General features: G+C 44.3%; 3 protein-coding genes across 3 annotated transcripts; all 3 read right to left on the minus strand.

Moving 5' to 3' along the window:
* Positions 1-5,596: 5,596 nt before the first annotated feature.
* On the minus strand, positions 5,597-7,948 carry foxc1a (forkhead box C1a). The gene has a single exon (XM_080777779.1). The coding sequence runs from the start codon at positions 7,617-7,619 to the stop codon at positions 6,081-6,083; it is 1,539 nt and encodes a 512-aa protein (XP_080633905.1). The 5' UTR covers positions 7,620-7,948; the 3' UTR covers positions 5,597-6,080.
* A 4,253-nt stretch (positions 7,949-12,201) lies between these two features.
* Positions 12,202-12,609, minus strand: LOC308326232 (small ribosomal subunit protein eS17-like; the record flags this gene model as incomplete). The annotated part of the gene is made up of 1 exon (XM_080779040.1): positions 12,202-12,609. The coding sequence occupies one exon, from the start codon at positions 12,607-12,609 to the stop codon at positions 12,202-12,204; it is 408 nt and encodes a 135-aa protein (XP_080635166.1).
* A 4,405-nt stretch (positions 12,610-17,014) lies between these two features.
* Positions 17,015-17,860, minus strand: LOC308326233 (DNA repair protein complementing XP-A cells homolog; the record flags this gene model as incomplete). The annotated part of the gene is made up of 1 exon (XM_080779041.1): positions 17,015-17,860. The coding sequence occupies one exon, from the start codon at positions 17,858-17,860 to the stop codon at positions 17,015-17,017; it is 846 nt and encodes a 281-aa protein (XP_080635167.1).
* Positions 17,861-18,809: the final 949 nt, after the last annotated feature.

Genomic DNA, 18,809 nt, shown 5'->3' on the forward strand with positions numbered 1-18,809 from the left:
AGCAGCAGAATATATGACTATCACATTTCTCACTTGAATAACGTTGCAAAGGGTCACGTGCAAATACAAATAATAATAATTATATATATGAGAGAGAGAGGCCTGCCGCCTATATATTTCGCGGTATGGCGTTAATGATGCGTTCACATGCAGCGGCAGACGCAAAGACAATAATGGGAGGATCATTTGAAGCATGCATCATTGCGTTTTGGATCGTCATGTCGCTGGCTTCCATTGACAATGAATGGTAGACTGCGTCTTTGCGTCTGCCCGCGTGTGAACACAGCATAAGCATGACACCAGCTGTGACGTGCTCTATAGTAATAGTGAAAATTGTTGACGTATTCAAGTCTGGGTGCCAGTGGGTGCATGGGTAGGCCTATATATATACACGACACCATCGAAAATAGTAGGCCTTATATCTGTGCTGTACCAAATAAAATCACTATGTCTGCTTCATATAATTGGGACATTCAAGTCCACGGTGCTAAAAAGGTGCTATAATTAGAAGCCATCGGCGTCACACTCTGGAGCAGAGTGCAGAGAAGTAGGTTTTGTGTAGAACTTCTGTTGCTTTGAGGGTTTTCGTGCCAAGGTTCTCGGGTTATCCGTAGGTCGTCGGGCACGGCCGTTTCCCCTCGCTCTGAAATCACACTGGCCCATTATTCCACCGCAGAAAGGCCTACATCATTGCACCGTGCTTCCCAAAGTTCCCAAACTTGATTCATGTCAAGGGAAAAGGACCTTCAAATTAGTATGTCTATTTGCTATATTTATTTGGCCGCGGACCGCTATCTGGAAAATTGCCTAATTGTACCATGCAGGAACCTCCCGATTTGTTAAAATATTCAAAATGTTCACATTTTATCAAGATTTTTTTTAAAGTAGGTCTACACACGATAGGGCCTATATGTTAAGGTGGTTAAACTGATATCAACTAATTTGGTCGGGAACCCTCTGGAACCCTATATATACTCAAGGACCCCTGTGGGTCCCCGGACCCCACTTTGACAAACGCTGGGCGCACGTTTCAATGTATTTGGTCCTCCTTTAATGTATTGGTCATAATACAATATGGTCTGTTTGCATCTAACGGCATTTCCGTTTTTAAGGCGTGTTTTCCAAACACTTAAAATAAAAAATAAAATAAAATAAAATTTGTATAAATGTAGGCCTATATAGCTGCAAATGTTTAACTTACTTGGCGTATTCCAATCATTGATATATGCTCAGCCCTGGAGGCCAGCATTTCTGATCCGATGTTACAATAACAAGAAAAAAAAAGAAAAAGGCTATTTGATCACGGTAATTTAACACTGACATATAATGATGGGACATTGAGAGAGAAGAAGCTATATAGTCTATATATACGGAGGGGTTGTTTTCCTCCTAAACTAAAGACAAGTGCTGGACCTCCAGCCTTTATTTTTTTCTTCTTCTTCTTTTTCTTTTTTCTTTTTACTGCATGTTTGACTGCAAAGCACAGTGTGCGTATGAGGGGCTCCTAATTGGAAACAGATGGCAGTTGGAGTTAAGGCCTTGTAGGCGATACAGTTGTGAGGTAAAACACAGCATTTTTTCCATTGAGCGGAGGCAGTTACACATGGAGCCACACAGGTGCACGGTCCCTAGGGCCACGGCGAGCCGTCGCGGCCCATATCTGCTCTGGTGGAACATGGGGTGATTTAGCTGGAAATTAACAGCAGAGGAGGTTTCTTTTCGGGTATCATTGGAATATATTATTATTTATATATATATATATATATATATATACAGAAGTGCCCCCATAACTCACTCGTCTGGCTGCAAAATATGAGGGCGTTTCGTTTTGTCGTTTGCTTTGTATTTGTATACCGGGATGGAAGAAATATATAGGAATAAATATATAAACAAATCCATTCGCCCATTATAAACATATGCAGCCGAACAAAACAAAATGTCATCCGGTTGTGGACGTATAGAAACAAAAGAATAAAATAAAAAAGTGTTGGTTATTAGTCCTCTCGAGTCCTCTATCTTCATGCGTCTTGATCTGACGCGGTGTATCTATATGGACACGATGCGTTATACGCACAGAGAGGCGCTTCATGCAGACATTAGCCAAATAAACCATTTTCCGTTCACTTTATTTGCTTTGCCGTTCATAAAGGTCTGTTTATATTACAACAACAAAGGTTTATTGTTTATCGTCATGCTTTTTAAAAAGCAGTTAACGTTGTAATCTATATGGCATTGGCACCTCGTGATTTCCACCCTTTCCTTTCTTTTTTCTTGCTGTTGTTTTTACAGTTACGAACTTTGACCTTTATATATTCACAGCATTATTATTCTCTGGTGGTCCTTGTCCTTCTCCATGTCGTTTTCAGTTTGCAATTATTAATAGTATACCAAACCACATGTCGCATTTGTTCTATTTTAGGCCTATATGTTTTTTTTAAATTAGCATAACATATGGATAAACTGAATTATTCCTTCCCATGTATATGTGAATAAAATTAACAGTTTTGTTCACCTATATATAACACGTTCTAATAGTTTGTTTTGCTTCTTTTTTTTTTTTTTTTTTTTTTTACAAATAGCATTCTGATTAGTGATTACTATAGGCTTATATACATGATCTATACGCATGATGAATATCTTGGTGTTGTTTTAAGTTGAATATCAAAGGCATGCAGAACACAGTCACTTTTGTCTTTGGTATTTGACCCAAAGAAATGAGAGAGAGTGTTACAGAGAGGACGGGTGTGTGTGTGTGTGTGTGTGTGTGTGTGTGTGTGTGTGTGTGTGTGTGTGTGTGTTGACGCGCATGCATGCGATCCGTGCATTTTAAGGAATGTAGCGGAACATCTCGGGAAAACAGAAGAAAGGTGACGCGAATGTCGAACATAAAGCACAAGACAGCAGTACCAGACTGCCAGTGCCGATGGCATGCCCTTCTCCCCTGCCCTGAAGAGAAAATACTCAACAAAAGTAATAATACATCACAAATCTAAATAGGAGCAAGCCTGATGTCTATAGACCTACTATTAGCCTATAATAACAAATTGAACCCCATGCAGTATCCCGTGATGTTCTAAACATTAGCCAAAAAAATAGCAGATCTGCTGCATATTGCAAGCTCACGCACGCATAATTGTAGTGTATAGGTTTGTGTAGAAGTAAAAAAGCGGTCCAGTTGAAACTCACGTCGGTTTTTACTATAGAGTTTAAGTGGGGAAGAGTTCAATTCATTTCAATTCATTTATGGATATTTATTTCCTATATAGGTCCTAAACATTTGAAACCATGAATGTCTAGATTTTTATTTTATTTTTTACAGTTGTGCTGTGCTGTTATATAACTCATATTATACAGGGCAAGCTATATACCTATTGGAGTTGCACCGTGTCCTGTTATATTGTTGATGGCGCTCTGGCGCGGCCGACATCCTCCTCATTGACCCCCATCTCAAGTCTCTGCCTTTTCCGTCTCGTGAAAAATGATTCCAGCGCTCTGATTGAATTTTATTCCTTCCTGACCCCGCGAGGACGCCATCAATCTTTGGGCTAACACGACGTTTGTTTATTAGACCTACTTGAGGGGGAAAGGATCTAATGGCTTTTATGAGCCTGATTACACAGTTTGCTGCAGGAGTGAGAGAATCCAGTGAGCCATTTGTACCTCAAAAGCTTAATTGAAAAATGACTGTTTGCCATGTTGGATGATTTTTTTTATGTTTCTTTCTTTGTTTCTGTGACGGGCGTATAATGCGCCTATATAACAACAGAGGCACGTGAACACAAAACGTGTTATTATGAGAGGATAATCGATATCTCGAGCCTCTCCGCTGCTGCTTTTGTTGTAGCCTATATAACTATTAAAATGTATAATATTGCTTTGATTTCATGTTCCAAATGACGCATCCAATGCACGTGCACGGGGCAAATGCCAGTATGGAATCTGTCAATTATGAATTTCACGTTTTTCACCATCCTCTCCTTATTTCTGTAAAAACTAGAAAATGTTGAGAGCAATAATAAATAATATATGCAAGTAAAAATGCATTATTCATTCATAATCCACCATTATGATGTTATTTGGGAGTTTACAAAGCAATTTCCATATATAGGCTAAGCATTTTACGCACACACAATTATAACAAAATCCGCAAAAAACGTTAATATTTGAATATATTCAGCATTAATAGGCCTATATCAAGCCTAATGCGTGCACTGCAGTTTTTGCAAAACGAAGAAATGCTAAAACGGTTATTGTTTGCCTGCATCCAAAAATGAAAGAAAGAAAAGAAAAGAAAGGTAGACTATTTAGAATATTCGAATTTGCATGCAGGAAAGAATCACAACAGTATACCAAAACGTTATTTGGTTAAGTAGTTTGAGTGTTATTACTATTTGAATAAAAGTGAGCAATTTAATTTAAATCAATTGAGGTGACAGAAATGATATAACAATGAAACAATATAGTGTGATGGACCTCAGAAAATTACTTTGATTGCTAGATATTTAGTATATGATATAGATTAATTGCATTTACGTTGCAATCCAATGCAGTTACGTATAAAATAAAATAAATTGTCACATATATTATTGCGCCCATGCGATGTTGTAGCTAGTTTCACGTTAGATCTTTTATGTTTTTACGGTTCTTTTTTTAACAATCCAACCATAGCTATATACTCTCCGGTGACAACAAGACTATGTTTGGCATGCGCGGTATGATATTAACTAAGTAATGGAATGCAGCGGTAAACACACGTGGCTGTCCAAAACAAAGTTTTGTATAGTGTGTGGACTGGACTTCTGCCTCATACTTCAGCAGGACCTGCATGGGGTCGACACGGTGTCAGTCAGCTCGTCTTTCTGCTAATATAGCTGACACAACAGCGGGATATAAACATTTAAATTGTGAATTATATGTCATTATAAATGAAGATGTCCCTGCACACTTTGTTGCATATACGTTTGGAATTGGACGTGCACATTTGCTTATGATCTTGGTTATTATCGGCATCGACAGGGTTCCTTGCATGCTCTCCCCCCCCCCCTTCCTTTACAAGTTGAACAACTAAATTAATTTGCACGGTTTTTTTTTACTTAACGGATGCTGCATGGTTTATTTGATGTGAGTAAATTTCATTTAATTTTCTGTCCTAAATAGCATATATAGCCTGATATTCAATGTTGACAGATTTATGGCGACTGTAAGCGCCAACAGAGCCATTTCTGTTTCCCATGCAGTCTCTTCCCATTCTACCCTGTTGATATAAAATAGAAAAAAAAAAAAAAGAAAGAAGGGGGGCGGGGGTCGCAAATTCACGATATTTTATATTAGGGTGAGCTATAATCTGCTCTAAAATGTTTATCAATAATTGCTAGCCTTTGATTGAGACTTTAACTACTCCTATGTGACATTAGGGAGTTACCAAAGCAGCGGAACACATGCAGGGTCAAATGTGTTTCATAAGAGGCCTATTTGCCTCCCACACACACAGCATTAACTGCAAGGCGCGCACGACGAGCCTCAGCCCATACACACCATAAAAAACATAGGTCTACTAAATTCGATTTTTAAGAAACCAGTCGTATTTAAACTCACATAAAATGAACAATTTATTAAACAAACAATGCAAATCCTTCAGAATACTTTTCAACAAAAGATGAATCTTTGAAATAGTACGGCGATATACAAGTTCCTTTTTTTTTTCTTTTTATAATGGAACAATTTCGGACAATTAAGGCAATTCAATTTAGAAACACTTTTTTGGTGTTTGGTCCATAATATCTGGCTACAGTTTAGAAATAAATTACTATATGCAATTTACACATTATAATATGTCCATGAAAACTGACACATCCCTAAACATAATATAAAGTCACAAAAGCGAGAAGAGACTTACGTGTCGGCAGTAACACTGTTCTGTATAAACCAAGATCAAGTCATGCTGTCTTTTGAGTATTCTGTTTCATATTATGTCCATGGTAGGTAGGCAGGCCCAGGCGAGTGAAACGATTCACTGGGTGTATTCATTGAGAACCACCATGGGGTGGGGGAAATCAAAGCCCCTATAGATGTATTTTTGGTCAGAACTTGCTGCAGTCATACACGAAAGCTCCCGAAGTGCGATAGAGGGACTGGCTCGGCGGGAAGGACATTTGACAGCTGTTATTCCCGTTCACCGGCGAGTTGTTCAAGCCGATCCGCTGAGACTCGAACATCTCTCGCACGGCGTGGAAGTTCTGCTGCTGGCCCGGGTAGGCGGCGCCCAGGTGGCCCAGGGGGTCGCCCGCCTGGTTGAGGTACCACGAGGTGAGCCTCCCCTGGTGCGGGTGGTGCCCTCCCTCCTGGCCCACGACAGAGTTTAGGTTACCGTGGCCGCTCAGAGAGGCCGCCGTGGTCGTGATGGAGTAGTCTGGCAACGTTTCGTCCACGCCGGCGGTGGTGCTCGGAGGAGCGAGGTGACCCGACCTGTCGCCGCCGCCGGCCGCGTATAAACTCATGGCCTGCATGTTACAATGATAGGTCGCGTTCGAGGTAGTGGAGATCGAGTTTTGGTTACAGGGCGAGCTGCTATAGACCGACGACGTCTGGTGGCTGGGGGAATAGTTTAAGGACAACGACGGCGTTATACCTGTCCGGGCGGTGGAGGCTATAAGGCTCGGGGGGAGCTCGCCACCGGCTCCCTGCGGGGACCCGCGCAGAGAGGTCATGATGTTGTCCACGCTGAAGCCTTGCGTCGAGGCCTGGCCGTGGCCGTGGTGCTGCTGCTGCTGCTGGTGCTGCTGCTGGTGCTGCTGCTGGTGGTGGTGGTGGTCGGAGGAGGAGGACCCGTCCATGCCGATGGAGCGGTTGGAGGAGGGGATGCTGTGCGGGCTGCCGCCGCTGCTCGACATGCTGCTGCTGCTGTCCGGACTCTCGATCTTGGGCACGGCGCCCAAGGAGGGCGAGTCGGCCTGCGGCGGCGTCGCGTTGCCGTTCTCCGTCTTAATATCCTGGATCCTCACCGGCTGAGAGGAGCCCTGCACCGGCTGCTCCTCCCGGCCTCCTCCTCCCCGGGTCGGAGTCTCCTTCTGGACCCGGTCCTCCTTTTCTTTCAGCGCGTCCTTCTTTTTAAACCTCCGCCTCCGCCTCAAAAAGCTCCCGTTTTCGAACATGTTGTAAGAGTCCGGGTCCAGGGTCCAGTAGCTCCCCTTGCCCGGCTTCTTGTCGTCCCGGGGCACTTTGACGAAGCACTCGTTCAGAGACAGGTTGTGTCTGATGCTGTTCTGCCAGCCCTGCTTGTTGTCTCTGTAGAACGGGAACCTCTCCATGATGAACTGATAAATCCCATTCAGGGTCACCTTCTTGTCGGGCGAGTTCTGAATAGCCATGGTGATGAGCGCGATGTAACTGTACGGGGGCTTGACCATATCCTTCGGCTGCGGCTGCGGCGTGTACGGTCCATAAGCCCGCGCCATGCTCCCGCCGTACTGGTCGTGCGCCGCGTGAGAGTACATGTTCATGGGCGCCGGCATGCCGGCGTATCCTCCGCCGGCCGCGGCCCGATAGTAGCTCGGGTCGCCGCTGATGTAAGGCACGACGCCCAGCGAGTTGGGACTGGAAACGGAGTAGCGTGCCTGCATGTTCGCCTCCTCCTCCGCCGCTATTCGATCCGCCGAGAAGAAGGAACGCTCCAAAAGACGCAGCCCGGAGAGGTCCACGGTTTCCCCCCCTCTGACTTCACTGGAAGCCCGAGGTGCTTCAAATCACAGTCGCTTTGACTGACTGTCCGCTCAATTTAAAAACAATGGCCTAATAATAACGGTGCAGCTTGATTAGGATCTTAGCAGTGTTTAAGCTGTTGCCATCTCTGTGCGGTTCTGAAGACACACGTTGAAAAAGTTCTGAACTCCACTACACACGGGACTTTTGCTTTGCGCAGTTAAATTCTTTCCTCCTTTTTTGCTGCCCAGTGGAGCTCCCGGTTCTGAAGACACACGTTGAAAAAGTTCTGAACTCCACTACACACGGGACTTTTGCTTTGCGCAGTTAAATTCTTTCCTCCTTTTTTGCTGCCCAGTGGAGCTCCTCCCAAAGAAAAGGATCCACGTCGTCCAATTGGAAGTCAGGCCAGTAATACTAAGAGCAGGAATGGAACCGGCTCCTGGCCACACACAGGGCTGTAGAACAACCAGAGGAGGTGTCGGTAACTCCCAGCCCACTTCCAGCCAACATTTCAGACGTGAGAACGCAGCACATACACACAATCAGACTATGGCATCTTGCATATTGCTGCAGACTGCATGGGATAGGGAGGGAGGGGGGGGGGGGGGGGAGAGAAAAAACTATGACATGCCACTGACTGTATTATTTATTACACATAAAAATATATATGTAAACTTAAAAAGTGGCACACTAATATCAATTGAATTTGATATGTGCAGACAGCTCTCTCTTGTTCTTCAATGCTCTTTGTCAATATAGGGACTTGGGGGGACAGTAGCTAGGCCTGCAATCATTTTAACACACACATGACTCGAGGCGCGTTTGCCACTGATTTAATTGATTGAGCGAAAAGAAAAACATTAGCCGATAAAATTCGATACAATAATGAATTATCGCCTTTCCCCATTTTAGCGACTTGTGCTGCTGCTACTGATGCTGACTGTTATATTTTTCAATCAACGGATCGCAACCGGATCAAAGCACAAGAGTGCTTCACATCATTGGCAGTGGGCGGTATGTGTCGATCTCAGAACAACGAGAATAGGGACAGATAGGCCGAGATTGACCAAAGGTGTTGATCGTTAAGATATTCAGGAAAAGATTAAAAGACAAGGAGCCAAATGGCATTGCAATGACACCTTTAAGGCTTAACGTGTCGTTTTCCACCATAAATAGGCCTAACAGCTATTAAGGTATTCAATACACATAATTATAGGCCTATATATTCCAGTTTTGTTTGGCCTAAGAATTTACGTTAAATTGGGCTATTTATGCTCATGGCTTAATTGATTTAATCAGACAGACGTTCGATTGAATCCGTTTTTCAAATGTGTATTTGTTGATAGGCCTATACCCCTATCTATTTTCAAAGTTTGTGCAGAAATAATATTCGAAATGGTTGGTAAAACAAAAAAATTGGAAGGCTTAATTTGCCCTGCGTTTTGCAGGCCTATTGGGGCTCTACTCGCCCACTGCTTCATGGCAGGCCTTATAGTGCGAAAGAAGCGAGTAGGCATGAAATTGTTAATGTTCATTTTAAGGCAAAGTTACGGTCACATATATAGCTCTAATCCTATGCAGCTCGTCTTAATTAAACGGCCGTGCACTGGCCTGCTGCTCCGCCGGTCTCCTCTTACATGGACCCGGGAATGAACTTTTTCCACAGCCTCGGGGCTGTTTATACAATTCACAACGTCCCTTTTACTTTTAATCCCATGCATGGTCTGTCCACGTATAGTCCCATATAGACATGTTAGGTTATCGACGTTATAAGTGAAAGAAAATCATGCAGTGTTTTTATTTTATTTTATTTTTTAATTTGTATTTGTTTTATTTATAGTTGGGGGGGGGGGGGGGGGGGGTATTGTCCATTATCCATTTTGAACCCCATGATGTCTTAGTGCCTTTTCTGGTTTTATAGGCTATAGACTAGATTTTGAATTGACCTATACTTTCTTTGAAATGTAGGCCTACCCATTCTACAAACTGTACATTTGTACAATACATTTTTCAACCAATCAATTAATATAAGACTATCGCACAAGTGATGAGAACGTTTTTCCTATAGATTGGGTTAACAATTTAAGGTGCATATATTGGGGAATGGGGATACATGCGCCAGCAAAGCCATGCGCACTGTAATGTGGAATATAATATATTTCTGGAAGCAAACACATGATGAAGTTGATGGTCATAGCAAATTAATAGATATTTTTATTTGATAAGACCCATGCATTTATGACGGTTACCATATACCAATAAGGTATTATGTATGTTGACTTTGACCCACTCAGCCTATTATAATAAAGGAGCATAAAATATACGTTTTAGTTTTGTTTCCGTGTGCTTTTGATTGCATTCATTGTTTAATAGAGGCTATCCCCCCCCCCCCCCCCCCCCCCCCCCCCCCCCCACACACACACACACACACACACGTGTGAGAGAGAGAGAGAGGACTAGAGAGAGAGGGGTATGCGAAAGAGAGAAAGAGGGGTGGGCGGGGGTTGTAATGAAGTTAAAAGGTTGGAAGTGAAATGAGACCCTTTGCCCCAGTCACAAAAATAGGCCTCTTCAATGTTCACTGTGCTATTGGCTCTCTCTAGTGGGTAAATAGGGAAACTTTTTAGTAGTTTATATTCCCAAAACGCAAAACGGTGCATGGCCACTGGCCACTTTCCGTGTGATCGTAAATTAAAACCCCCCTGGAAATGTATTGAATTTGAGTATTGAAGGCATCGTAAAAAGTCAGTGGAATATTATGCAAAGTGTGAAAACATGTATTGAGTTGTCTAACTTGTCTCTATTTCGCTGACTTAAAAATCTTCCTTAAACGGCCCAAACCGTGGTAGGTCGGTTCATTGAAAAGACTCTACTGCCATCACGTGTTCAAAGTCAACAATACATGTACGATTAACCTTATAACGGTTAGCAAAGCAATGGGCAATGAACAAATTGGCCATAAATCATGTGAAACACGAATAAGCACAGCCTGGATGTATCCAACGATTCCAACCACATTCAAATGCTTGAAAAATATAAATGTAGTCTCCTGATGCCAGGCAGCTGGACGGTTCTCTATCAAATCAAGAGGTTGAAAACCCAGCTGGGTACCAGGAAGTGCAAGGAAGTTACCTCAGTCTCAGTCCCCAGTTAATTATGCTCTCAGGCTGACTTGACACTCCTACATACAAAGACTAACACAGATGAGTGCGGGATAATGTGTGGAGTGTGCTAGGAGCTGCCAACCACAACAAAACATTTTCTGAAGTAAGTCATAATTTTGCCTAGTATATGAGACCACAAGTCCCAGTCCAGTCAGCATGTGTTCTGCATGATGTGAAGCAGCATCTTTTGCTTGATTTATCCAGCTACGTCCGGCTAACCACTTTAAAGATTTGAAGTCATATTCATTCAGATTACTAGAGTGCATGGGGCACTGGTCTACTTAGTTATATGACTGTGTCCCTTTTATGCCCATATGTGGAGTTATTTGTCATGTATATGCCCAAATATGGAGTCTATATGCAGATGTCAGAACATCAGTGCGATATGTGATGTCAGAACAGGCCGGCTCCATATATGGAGATATTAGGGGTGATGCAGGTCCAGAGCCCGGGCAGAGGCTTTTGTGCTGGTTCCGACGGCCTCGACACCGGGCACTGCACTAATTTTAAGTCGGTGGGGGTTTACGTGGATTACAGACGTAGGCATGTACTGTATGTACTGTACAGACGTACAGAGACTTGGTGCATTTATTTTATACATAGATAGATGTTTTGTTGGGATACTATATCAAATATCTTAGGAAATGTTTTATGTTAACTATTTCAAATAGAGTGAATCTAGAGTCTGGAGCTATTCCCTTTTTTTCTGGTAGATTTTATTTTGTTTTGTTTTGTTTTGTTTTGTTTTATGATCTGTATGATCATGGAATGTGCTCAGCTGATTGGCTGAGCACGGAATGTAATGTATGATGACATTCTCATCATCATATATCAGATATAGAGGCTGCACAATCTTTTTTTTACCAGTTGCAGGCTGGTCAATATCCGCATGCGGTCTATTTGAGAGCTATTTCTTATTGGCTGCCTGAGGTTGATATAAGGTCAATAACGGGTCTAAAGGGTTTAGAACAGCAGTTGTATTAGACGTTAGTAGCAGTAGGCTACTTGTGTGCTCTGCTTGCTCACAAGTAGGCCAGGTATGGCCTAATTGTGAGCTAATTGGCAGCTCGACACTGCATTTCTAGTTTTATTTTTGTTTTGTTCAGTGTACAGTATGTGGCCCATGGTGCACATCGAGGTGCCCTTTTTTCACTTGAGCACCTGCCCCTCAAAATGTCTGGTCTGTGCACGCCACTGATGATGCTGTCAGAGTCATTTGGCACGATGGTCTCGACCATGAAATGTTTCACATCATCCAAGAATCTGCCTTCTTCAGTATTATAGGCTACGAGGCTACTATAGTAAAAATCGCTATAGCCTCGTGACAAAAAGCCCATTAAAAAACGCCTCGTGGCTGCTTGAAGTTCATCCCCACCGTGGGCCGAGTCACCTGCACGTTGGACAGACCACCAAAATCCAACAGGTCGAGCATCTCCTTGGTGTTGGGGTCAACCTTAATGACCTCCTGGGCCAGAGCAGACACCTCTGGCACATAGTTATCTCTCCTCTCTCTCTCCTCCTCCTGCAGTCTGATGGAGATCCCGTTCACCGGTCCCCTCTGAATACGCCCCATCAGGTGGGTCACGTAACCAGCTATCTTGTTGCGGAGCTTCTTGCTGGGGATGATGGCGACCTCGTCGCACACCCTCTTGTTGGTCTGGAAGTCGTTCCCGAGCCGGGTGTAATATTTCTCTGTAATCACACCTGCCGCCTTCTTCACAGTCTTGGTCCTTACACGTCCCATCTTGAATTTCAAAGAAGAATGATTTGCACTGAATACTGGAGCATGTTGAGTATATAAGTGTCTGGACTATGCCCACATATGGACTTGCCTGATGTCACAATACATGAACGCGCTTGTCAGCAATATACCTCAGCAACGGGCAGGCAAGTTTTTTTCAAGTTTACTATATCTATAAATGCACCTTGTCTGTCTGTACGTCTGTCTGTACGTCTGTCTGTACGTACAGTACGTGTGTACGGCTGTAATCCATGTAACTCGAGAGCCGTTCGCCCCACCGACTTCAAATTGGACGCACGCGTTCCCACACCCCCACAGGGAGTGCCCGGTGTCAAGTCGGCCGGACCCACTGTTGTCCGGAACCGCCACAGAAGGCCTCTGCCCGGGCTCTGGACAGGGCCCCTGCCCATGGTCCATATATGGAGCTGGCCTGTTCTTCTGACATCACAACACTCCATATTTGGGCATGCCTGACACAGAACTCCATATATAGGAATAGAGGGACACAGAGAGATGGGTGGAACGGGTACTCTGACCCGGGTACAATGGGTATTGCATAGCCGGGTGGGGCATGGATCTCCAACTTCCATCGTTACTGTTTCAGTGCTCTACAGCCAGTCACCGATCTAGTAGCCTAAATGTTATGTTGTGCGTGTCTGTCTGTCTGTCTGTCTGTCTGTCTGTCTGCGATGGAAGGAGGATTACACAATATGGACGTGTCATGGGGCAGACCGTGCCCTATAGACGAATCCATGGAGCTGTAGGCAATCAATGGTGAGGTGTCAAGCTGGGCTTACTGTGACACCTCATTTATGGCACCGAACATTTCCCACAAAAATAGGGTTACTTAAATCAAAACCATCAAATTATCAGAGTACTTTAACCCCATTAAACAATACAGGTCTATGGCACAAATATTATTCCACCAAAATTAATAAACATAGTCAGCTGAATAAAGTAGCATTTTAAAATCATTATTACTTGCGCACGCAGAGCGCGCAGACAAGACAACCAAGACAATCATTCATTCATTGAGAATGTTAAGATGGCATTTTATGGGATTTGGGGGTTTTCGGGCATGAAGGGGATAATTAATAATGCATTAACCATAAATGAAATACAGTGTGCAAATACACATTCTTAAACAATGTCAATAACTAATAGTTAGTTAGTTAGTTTGTTTTGCATTTGTCGCTGGCTTGGGCCTCACTCACAACTAAAGACACACTTGTGTCCTGTGTCTTCTGTGTGTCATGGCCGCCTCAATGAATTTCCAATGGGCGTCACATGGTTTCATGACACAACCTTGTTGCATGGCTGTCTTCTGCCGTCCTACCATGCAACACGGTTGTGTCTTCAAACCATGTGACTCCCATTGGAAATGCATTGAGGCGGCCATGACACACAGAAGACACAGGATACAAGTGTGTCTTGCGTGTGTCTTAGGTTTGACCGTGTGAGTGAGGCCTTCGAATCGATGTCAGCGCAAATTGGCATTGTTCGGCAAACAGTTTCAGTAGTTTCTGATATCAGGGATCAGAGGGAGACCAGAACAGATGGCAGAGGGAGAGGGATAGTGAAAATAGGGGGAGACTTTTTTAACCATGCAATAACCTAGCCAATGCTTGGTACTGAAACCTAAACACGCTGATCGACATGACCGGCAACTCCAGTCAAGCTGATAATGTGGCACTTTGTTCCGCATTTTATGCTTGTCATCACTAACGTAACGATTTTGATAAATACAAGAATCTTTGAATAGAGTTACTCAATTTGATAGGCGACGTATTGCCATAACGTTTGACATGTTATGTTATTGTAGGTTTCATCCCTGACGTGGACCAAATGTTATTACTGAAGCCAGTCTGCAGAAGCTTGAGTATTCTTGGAAAAATACGACCAGCCCGCATATCCGACTCCAACTGCTGTGTAAGTAAAAAATGTGTCACACAAAAACATAATATACAATACACGATGTTGAAAACGACCTCAAACCAACAAGTTAACTCCAAACGTTTTTAGAAATCACACCTGTGTGAACTGAGCGGTGCAACTATACTGTTACTGTTACTTGCGCAAGCAGAGCACGCAAGTACTGTAGTCGGCTGCGAATGGCGGTGGCGTCGCTTGGCCAATCAGGGACCAAGTATGTATGTATGTCGGTGGCGTCGCTCGGCCAATCAGGGACCAAGGACAGCGATCGGCTGGGTATGTGACGGTACATTCCACTAGTCAATGAGAAACCAGGTGTTCTCGATGACGTAACTAAAGTCGGTTTCAGAATTGGTATAAGGTCAATAGGAGGGAATGTTTCGGCTGGGTACGGAGGTGTACTCCACCGGGCAATGAGGGACCACTGACCGCTGCTGTATTTCAAATCTAGACAACGGCAGAGAGCTTTAGGACTCAGCAGTGGTGGTGAGCGCACCTCATGGCGTGCTCTGCTTGCGCACAAGTTGGCAGCTGGACAGAGTGCATTTCTAGTTAGCATCACTAGCCGCCCAACAGTGCCACCCCAGAGCACTACTGCAGCTGTCCGTGCTGAAATGGACATACATAGGCGAAAAAAGAACACCCTCCCACTCCCAGTATGTCAAAAGTTTAATATTCTGTCGTAGTAGTAATAGTTGCAGGGCAGGAAGGCAGCGTAAACCGGTCTCTCAGTTTTTGTGATTTTCTTATATTGCAGTTAAAGGAGAATTCCATATAGGCTTTCTTACCTTTATTTGTAGTTGTTACGTCCCCAAAGAGGTCCAGGTGTTATTTTGTGCAAAAGCGCATTATTGGCTATTTCCCCTACCATAAGCCCTCATTGAATTGCATTGAATTGAATGGGGCTATGGGGTGTTGTGCTAATTTTCTTATTTCCATTTTTCCTCTTCATAATGTAAATAGTATCCCAAGCGGCACACTTTACTACTTATTTCGATGGAAATAAGCAAATTAGCACAAAAACCCAACCCCCGTTGAGGGCTTATGGTAGGGGAAATAGCCAAAATAACACCTGGACCTCTTTGGTGACGACGTAACAACTACAAATAAAGGTAAGAAAGCCTTCTAGTATGGAATTATCTTTTAAGTGTGTTTATGGATGTGGGAAAGAAACTATTCCTGAATAGACTAACCTATATACCGCCTGCCAGGGGTCAGTATAGGTCAAAGAGGTGGTGGCCGTGCAGGTGCTTGATTATGTTTCGTATTAGTGGCCCTGCTGAGATAGCGAGGTGGCAATGTCCCCCTGGGCCCCCGGGATGGCAGTGCATAGTGGCCCTGCTGAGGTAGCAATGTCCCCCTGGACCCCCGGGATGGCAGTGCATAGTGGCCCTGCTGAGGTAGCGAGGTAGCAATGGCCCCCGGGATGGCAGTGCATAGTGGCCCTGCTGAGATAGCGAGGTAGCAATGTCCCCCTGGACCCCCGGGATGGCAGTGCATAGTGACCCTGCTGAGGTAGCGAGGTAGCAATGTCCCCCTGGACCCCCGGGATGGCAGTGCATAGTGGCCCTGCTGAGGTAGCAATGTCCCCCTGGACCCCCGGGATGGCAGTGCATGGGCAGCCGTTTTCTGTTCTGCACCATATATATATATACCACACTGAGGAGAAAACCAACAGCTTCCACTCTGTGTTGTGTCTCCTAAACTGCAGTGGTTCCCAAACGTTTTCATGTCAAGGACCCCCAAATTGACACTAATTAGCCCGCGGACCCCCCATTTGAAAAGGTATGCCAGGGACCCCCATAAGAGAAGATTTTTATGTCTCGATTTTTAACCCGTTTAATTTCAAGGACCCTCAGTTTCACATGCATTAGTCTACGGTCCCCCATTTAATAGCATTTCTATCTCTGGGACCCCCAATTTATATTGTAAAATCAATGCTAATTTAACTCTGAGAGTGTACAAATGGAACCAAATGGACCCGTTAGGGTCCATTTAGTTCCATTTGTACACTCTCTGAGTTACAGACCCATAAGGGTCCATTTGGTTCCAAACTATCATTTAGCTGGGTCCCCCCTGGAACTCCCTCAAGGACCCCTGGGGATCCCCGGACCCCACTTTGGGAACCACTGTCCTAAACACTCTGATGAAGTAGAGTCTCTGTTGTGTCTTAATGATTGCAGTGGTTGTTGGCCGACCAGGATAATAAGTCCAATAATACGAGGACAACAGGAACTTCCAGAATAATATCCTTGGATTTGTGGTGTTCAGCGACTGAGCACCATTGTGTGTGTGTGTGTGTGTGTGTGTGTGTGTGTGTGTGTGTGTGTGTGTGTGTGTGTGTGTGTGTGTGTGTGTGTGTGTGTGTGTGTGTGTGTGTGTGTGTGTGTGTGTGTGTGTGTGTGTGTGTGTGTGTGTGTGTGTGTGTGTGTGTGTGTGTGTGTGTGTGTGTGTGTGTGTGTGCGCGCGCGTGCGTCTACATCTTCTCATAGGTGAGCTCATGTCCACAGGTGGTGCATGTTTTCTGGTAAAGGTCTTCCTCTTCATCCAGAAGCTCTTCAGGCCCATACTCATGTTGGTGTGCGCTGGCGTCTTTGATCCACATGCTGCTCCGTACGGCCCTGCGGAGCTCTTTGACCTTCTTGTTGAAGCGTCTTTGTTTATTTGCCTCTCTGTTCTCCTCCCTGGTCTCCCTGGCGGCCTCCAGAGCCTCTTCTGAGCCCCACACCTCCATGCACCTCCTCTCTGCCTGCAGCTTGAGGTACAGCTTCATGTCTCCCCAGCGAGGGTTATGAGGGTTCTTCCTCACCGTAAACCTGAGTGGAGGTTCTCTCTTGTCCAGGTCACAGTCTTTGAGCAGGTACAGCTGCTTGGCCTCCGTGCGGGAGATGAGCTTGTGTTTCTCGTCGCTGTCTCTGCAGCCGTCGCACACAGACAGGTCAAAAGTATTGCTGAGGTGGGAGTCCATGAAACGCCTGTCACAGTCGTCACATATCAAGTAGTCCGGTTCCATCACTGGAGCTGGCTGGTGCACCACAGTCGTGACCCTGTGCTCCTCTTCTCCATTCTCCTCTTCGTCAATGAAGAATCCAGCACCGGAGTCAATGATCCTGGACACTTTTGCCGAGGTCGCGCCCTCCACCGCGGCCACAGATCGGCTCGCTAGTCGGGCTTGACGAAGCATCAGCGCCCGCTGCCTGTTACGCTCGATTTTCGCCCGTACTGCGGCAGAGAGCTCAGTGGCGCCGGAGGTACCAATTTTGGAAGCATCTGAGTCAGGGTCAGGTGCATCCAGCACCTCCATTGATTCTGCCGAATCCATCTTTGATCCTTGGAATGACATTGACTATATGTTAAATCAATGTTTTATATATTATGCGCTCATTTGTTTCTTTCTTCACTTCACGTTGTGGTTGTTACACCGTTGCAAGGACAAGTAGCCTATGACAGCTCGCCTCCGGACTTTGACACCAGACCGTTTTGAAGTTGCTTGATACAATATTTAGGTATTTGATATTAATTTGATCATACGCGATTATAAGGAACGGGAAGTCCTTCATTTTTCAGTTACCGGTATAGCTATTAATTTCGCACATGGACTTGCAGGTCTCCTTGATGCAAGATTACAGAAAATATTAACTTGACGTATAGATTGAGGCATCAATTACCCACAGGGTGAGTTAACGGACAAGGCGTTTGGTCAATGTGCATCGCACGTGGATATCGGACTCCTCATGTGGCCAGTCTATATGATGTCAGTCATCTATGACGTATTATGACTCCAAATTTGGGGAAGGTTTCAGCCTGATCTGAGCTCTGTTGCTTCGATATCCCAGTGGTTGTAGTAGGAGGCAAACAGAAAAGAGGGCTCTGGTGTGGCCTTTTCCAGTGCTGATGATGTTAGAAAGGCGTTTGCAGCAGAAGGTTTATTTGTAATGAAAGCTGTTAAAGCATATGTGTGGGAAGATATTAGGCCCTCGATAATGATAATATCACAATATTTGATATATTGATCTATCAGTAGAGTTTAATTTCCCTTACCAAGTGAGGAATATAGTCAAAGAGATTTCATGATGGCTACATGTCAATTTGCCATTTTGGATATTTTTGATAAAATAATGATGATTAATGGTTAATGTTTTAACAATTTGAGTGGTTTATTGGGTCTTTTTTCCACCTCTCATACCAAACGTCTTCTAGCCTACAACTGTAATACAAATAAAGTCAATTTATGTCAATAAACAGTCTAGAAAACAAAGCTAAGTGACAAC

This window comes from Protomyctophum bolini (assembly GCF_963924005.1).
Source record: "Protomyctophum bolini genome assembly, chromosome: 12".
Lineage (NCBI taxonomy): Eukaryota > Metazoa > Chordata > Actinopteri > Myctophiformes > Myctophidae > Protomyctophum > Protomyctophum bolini.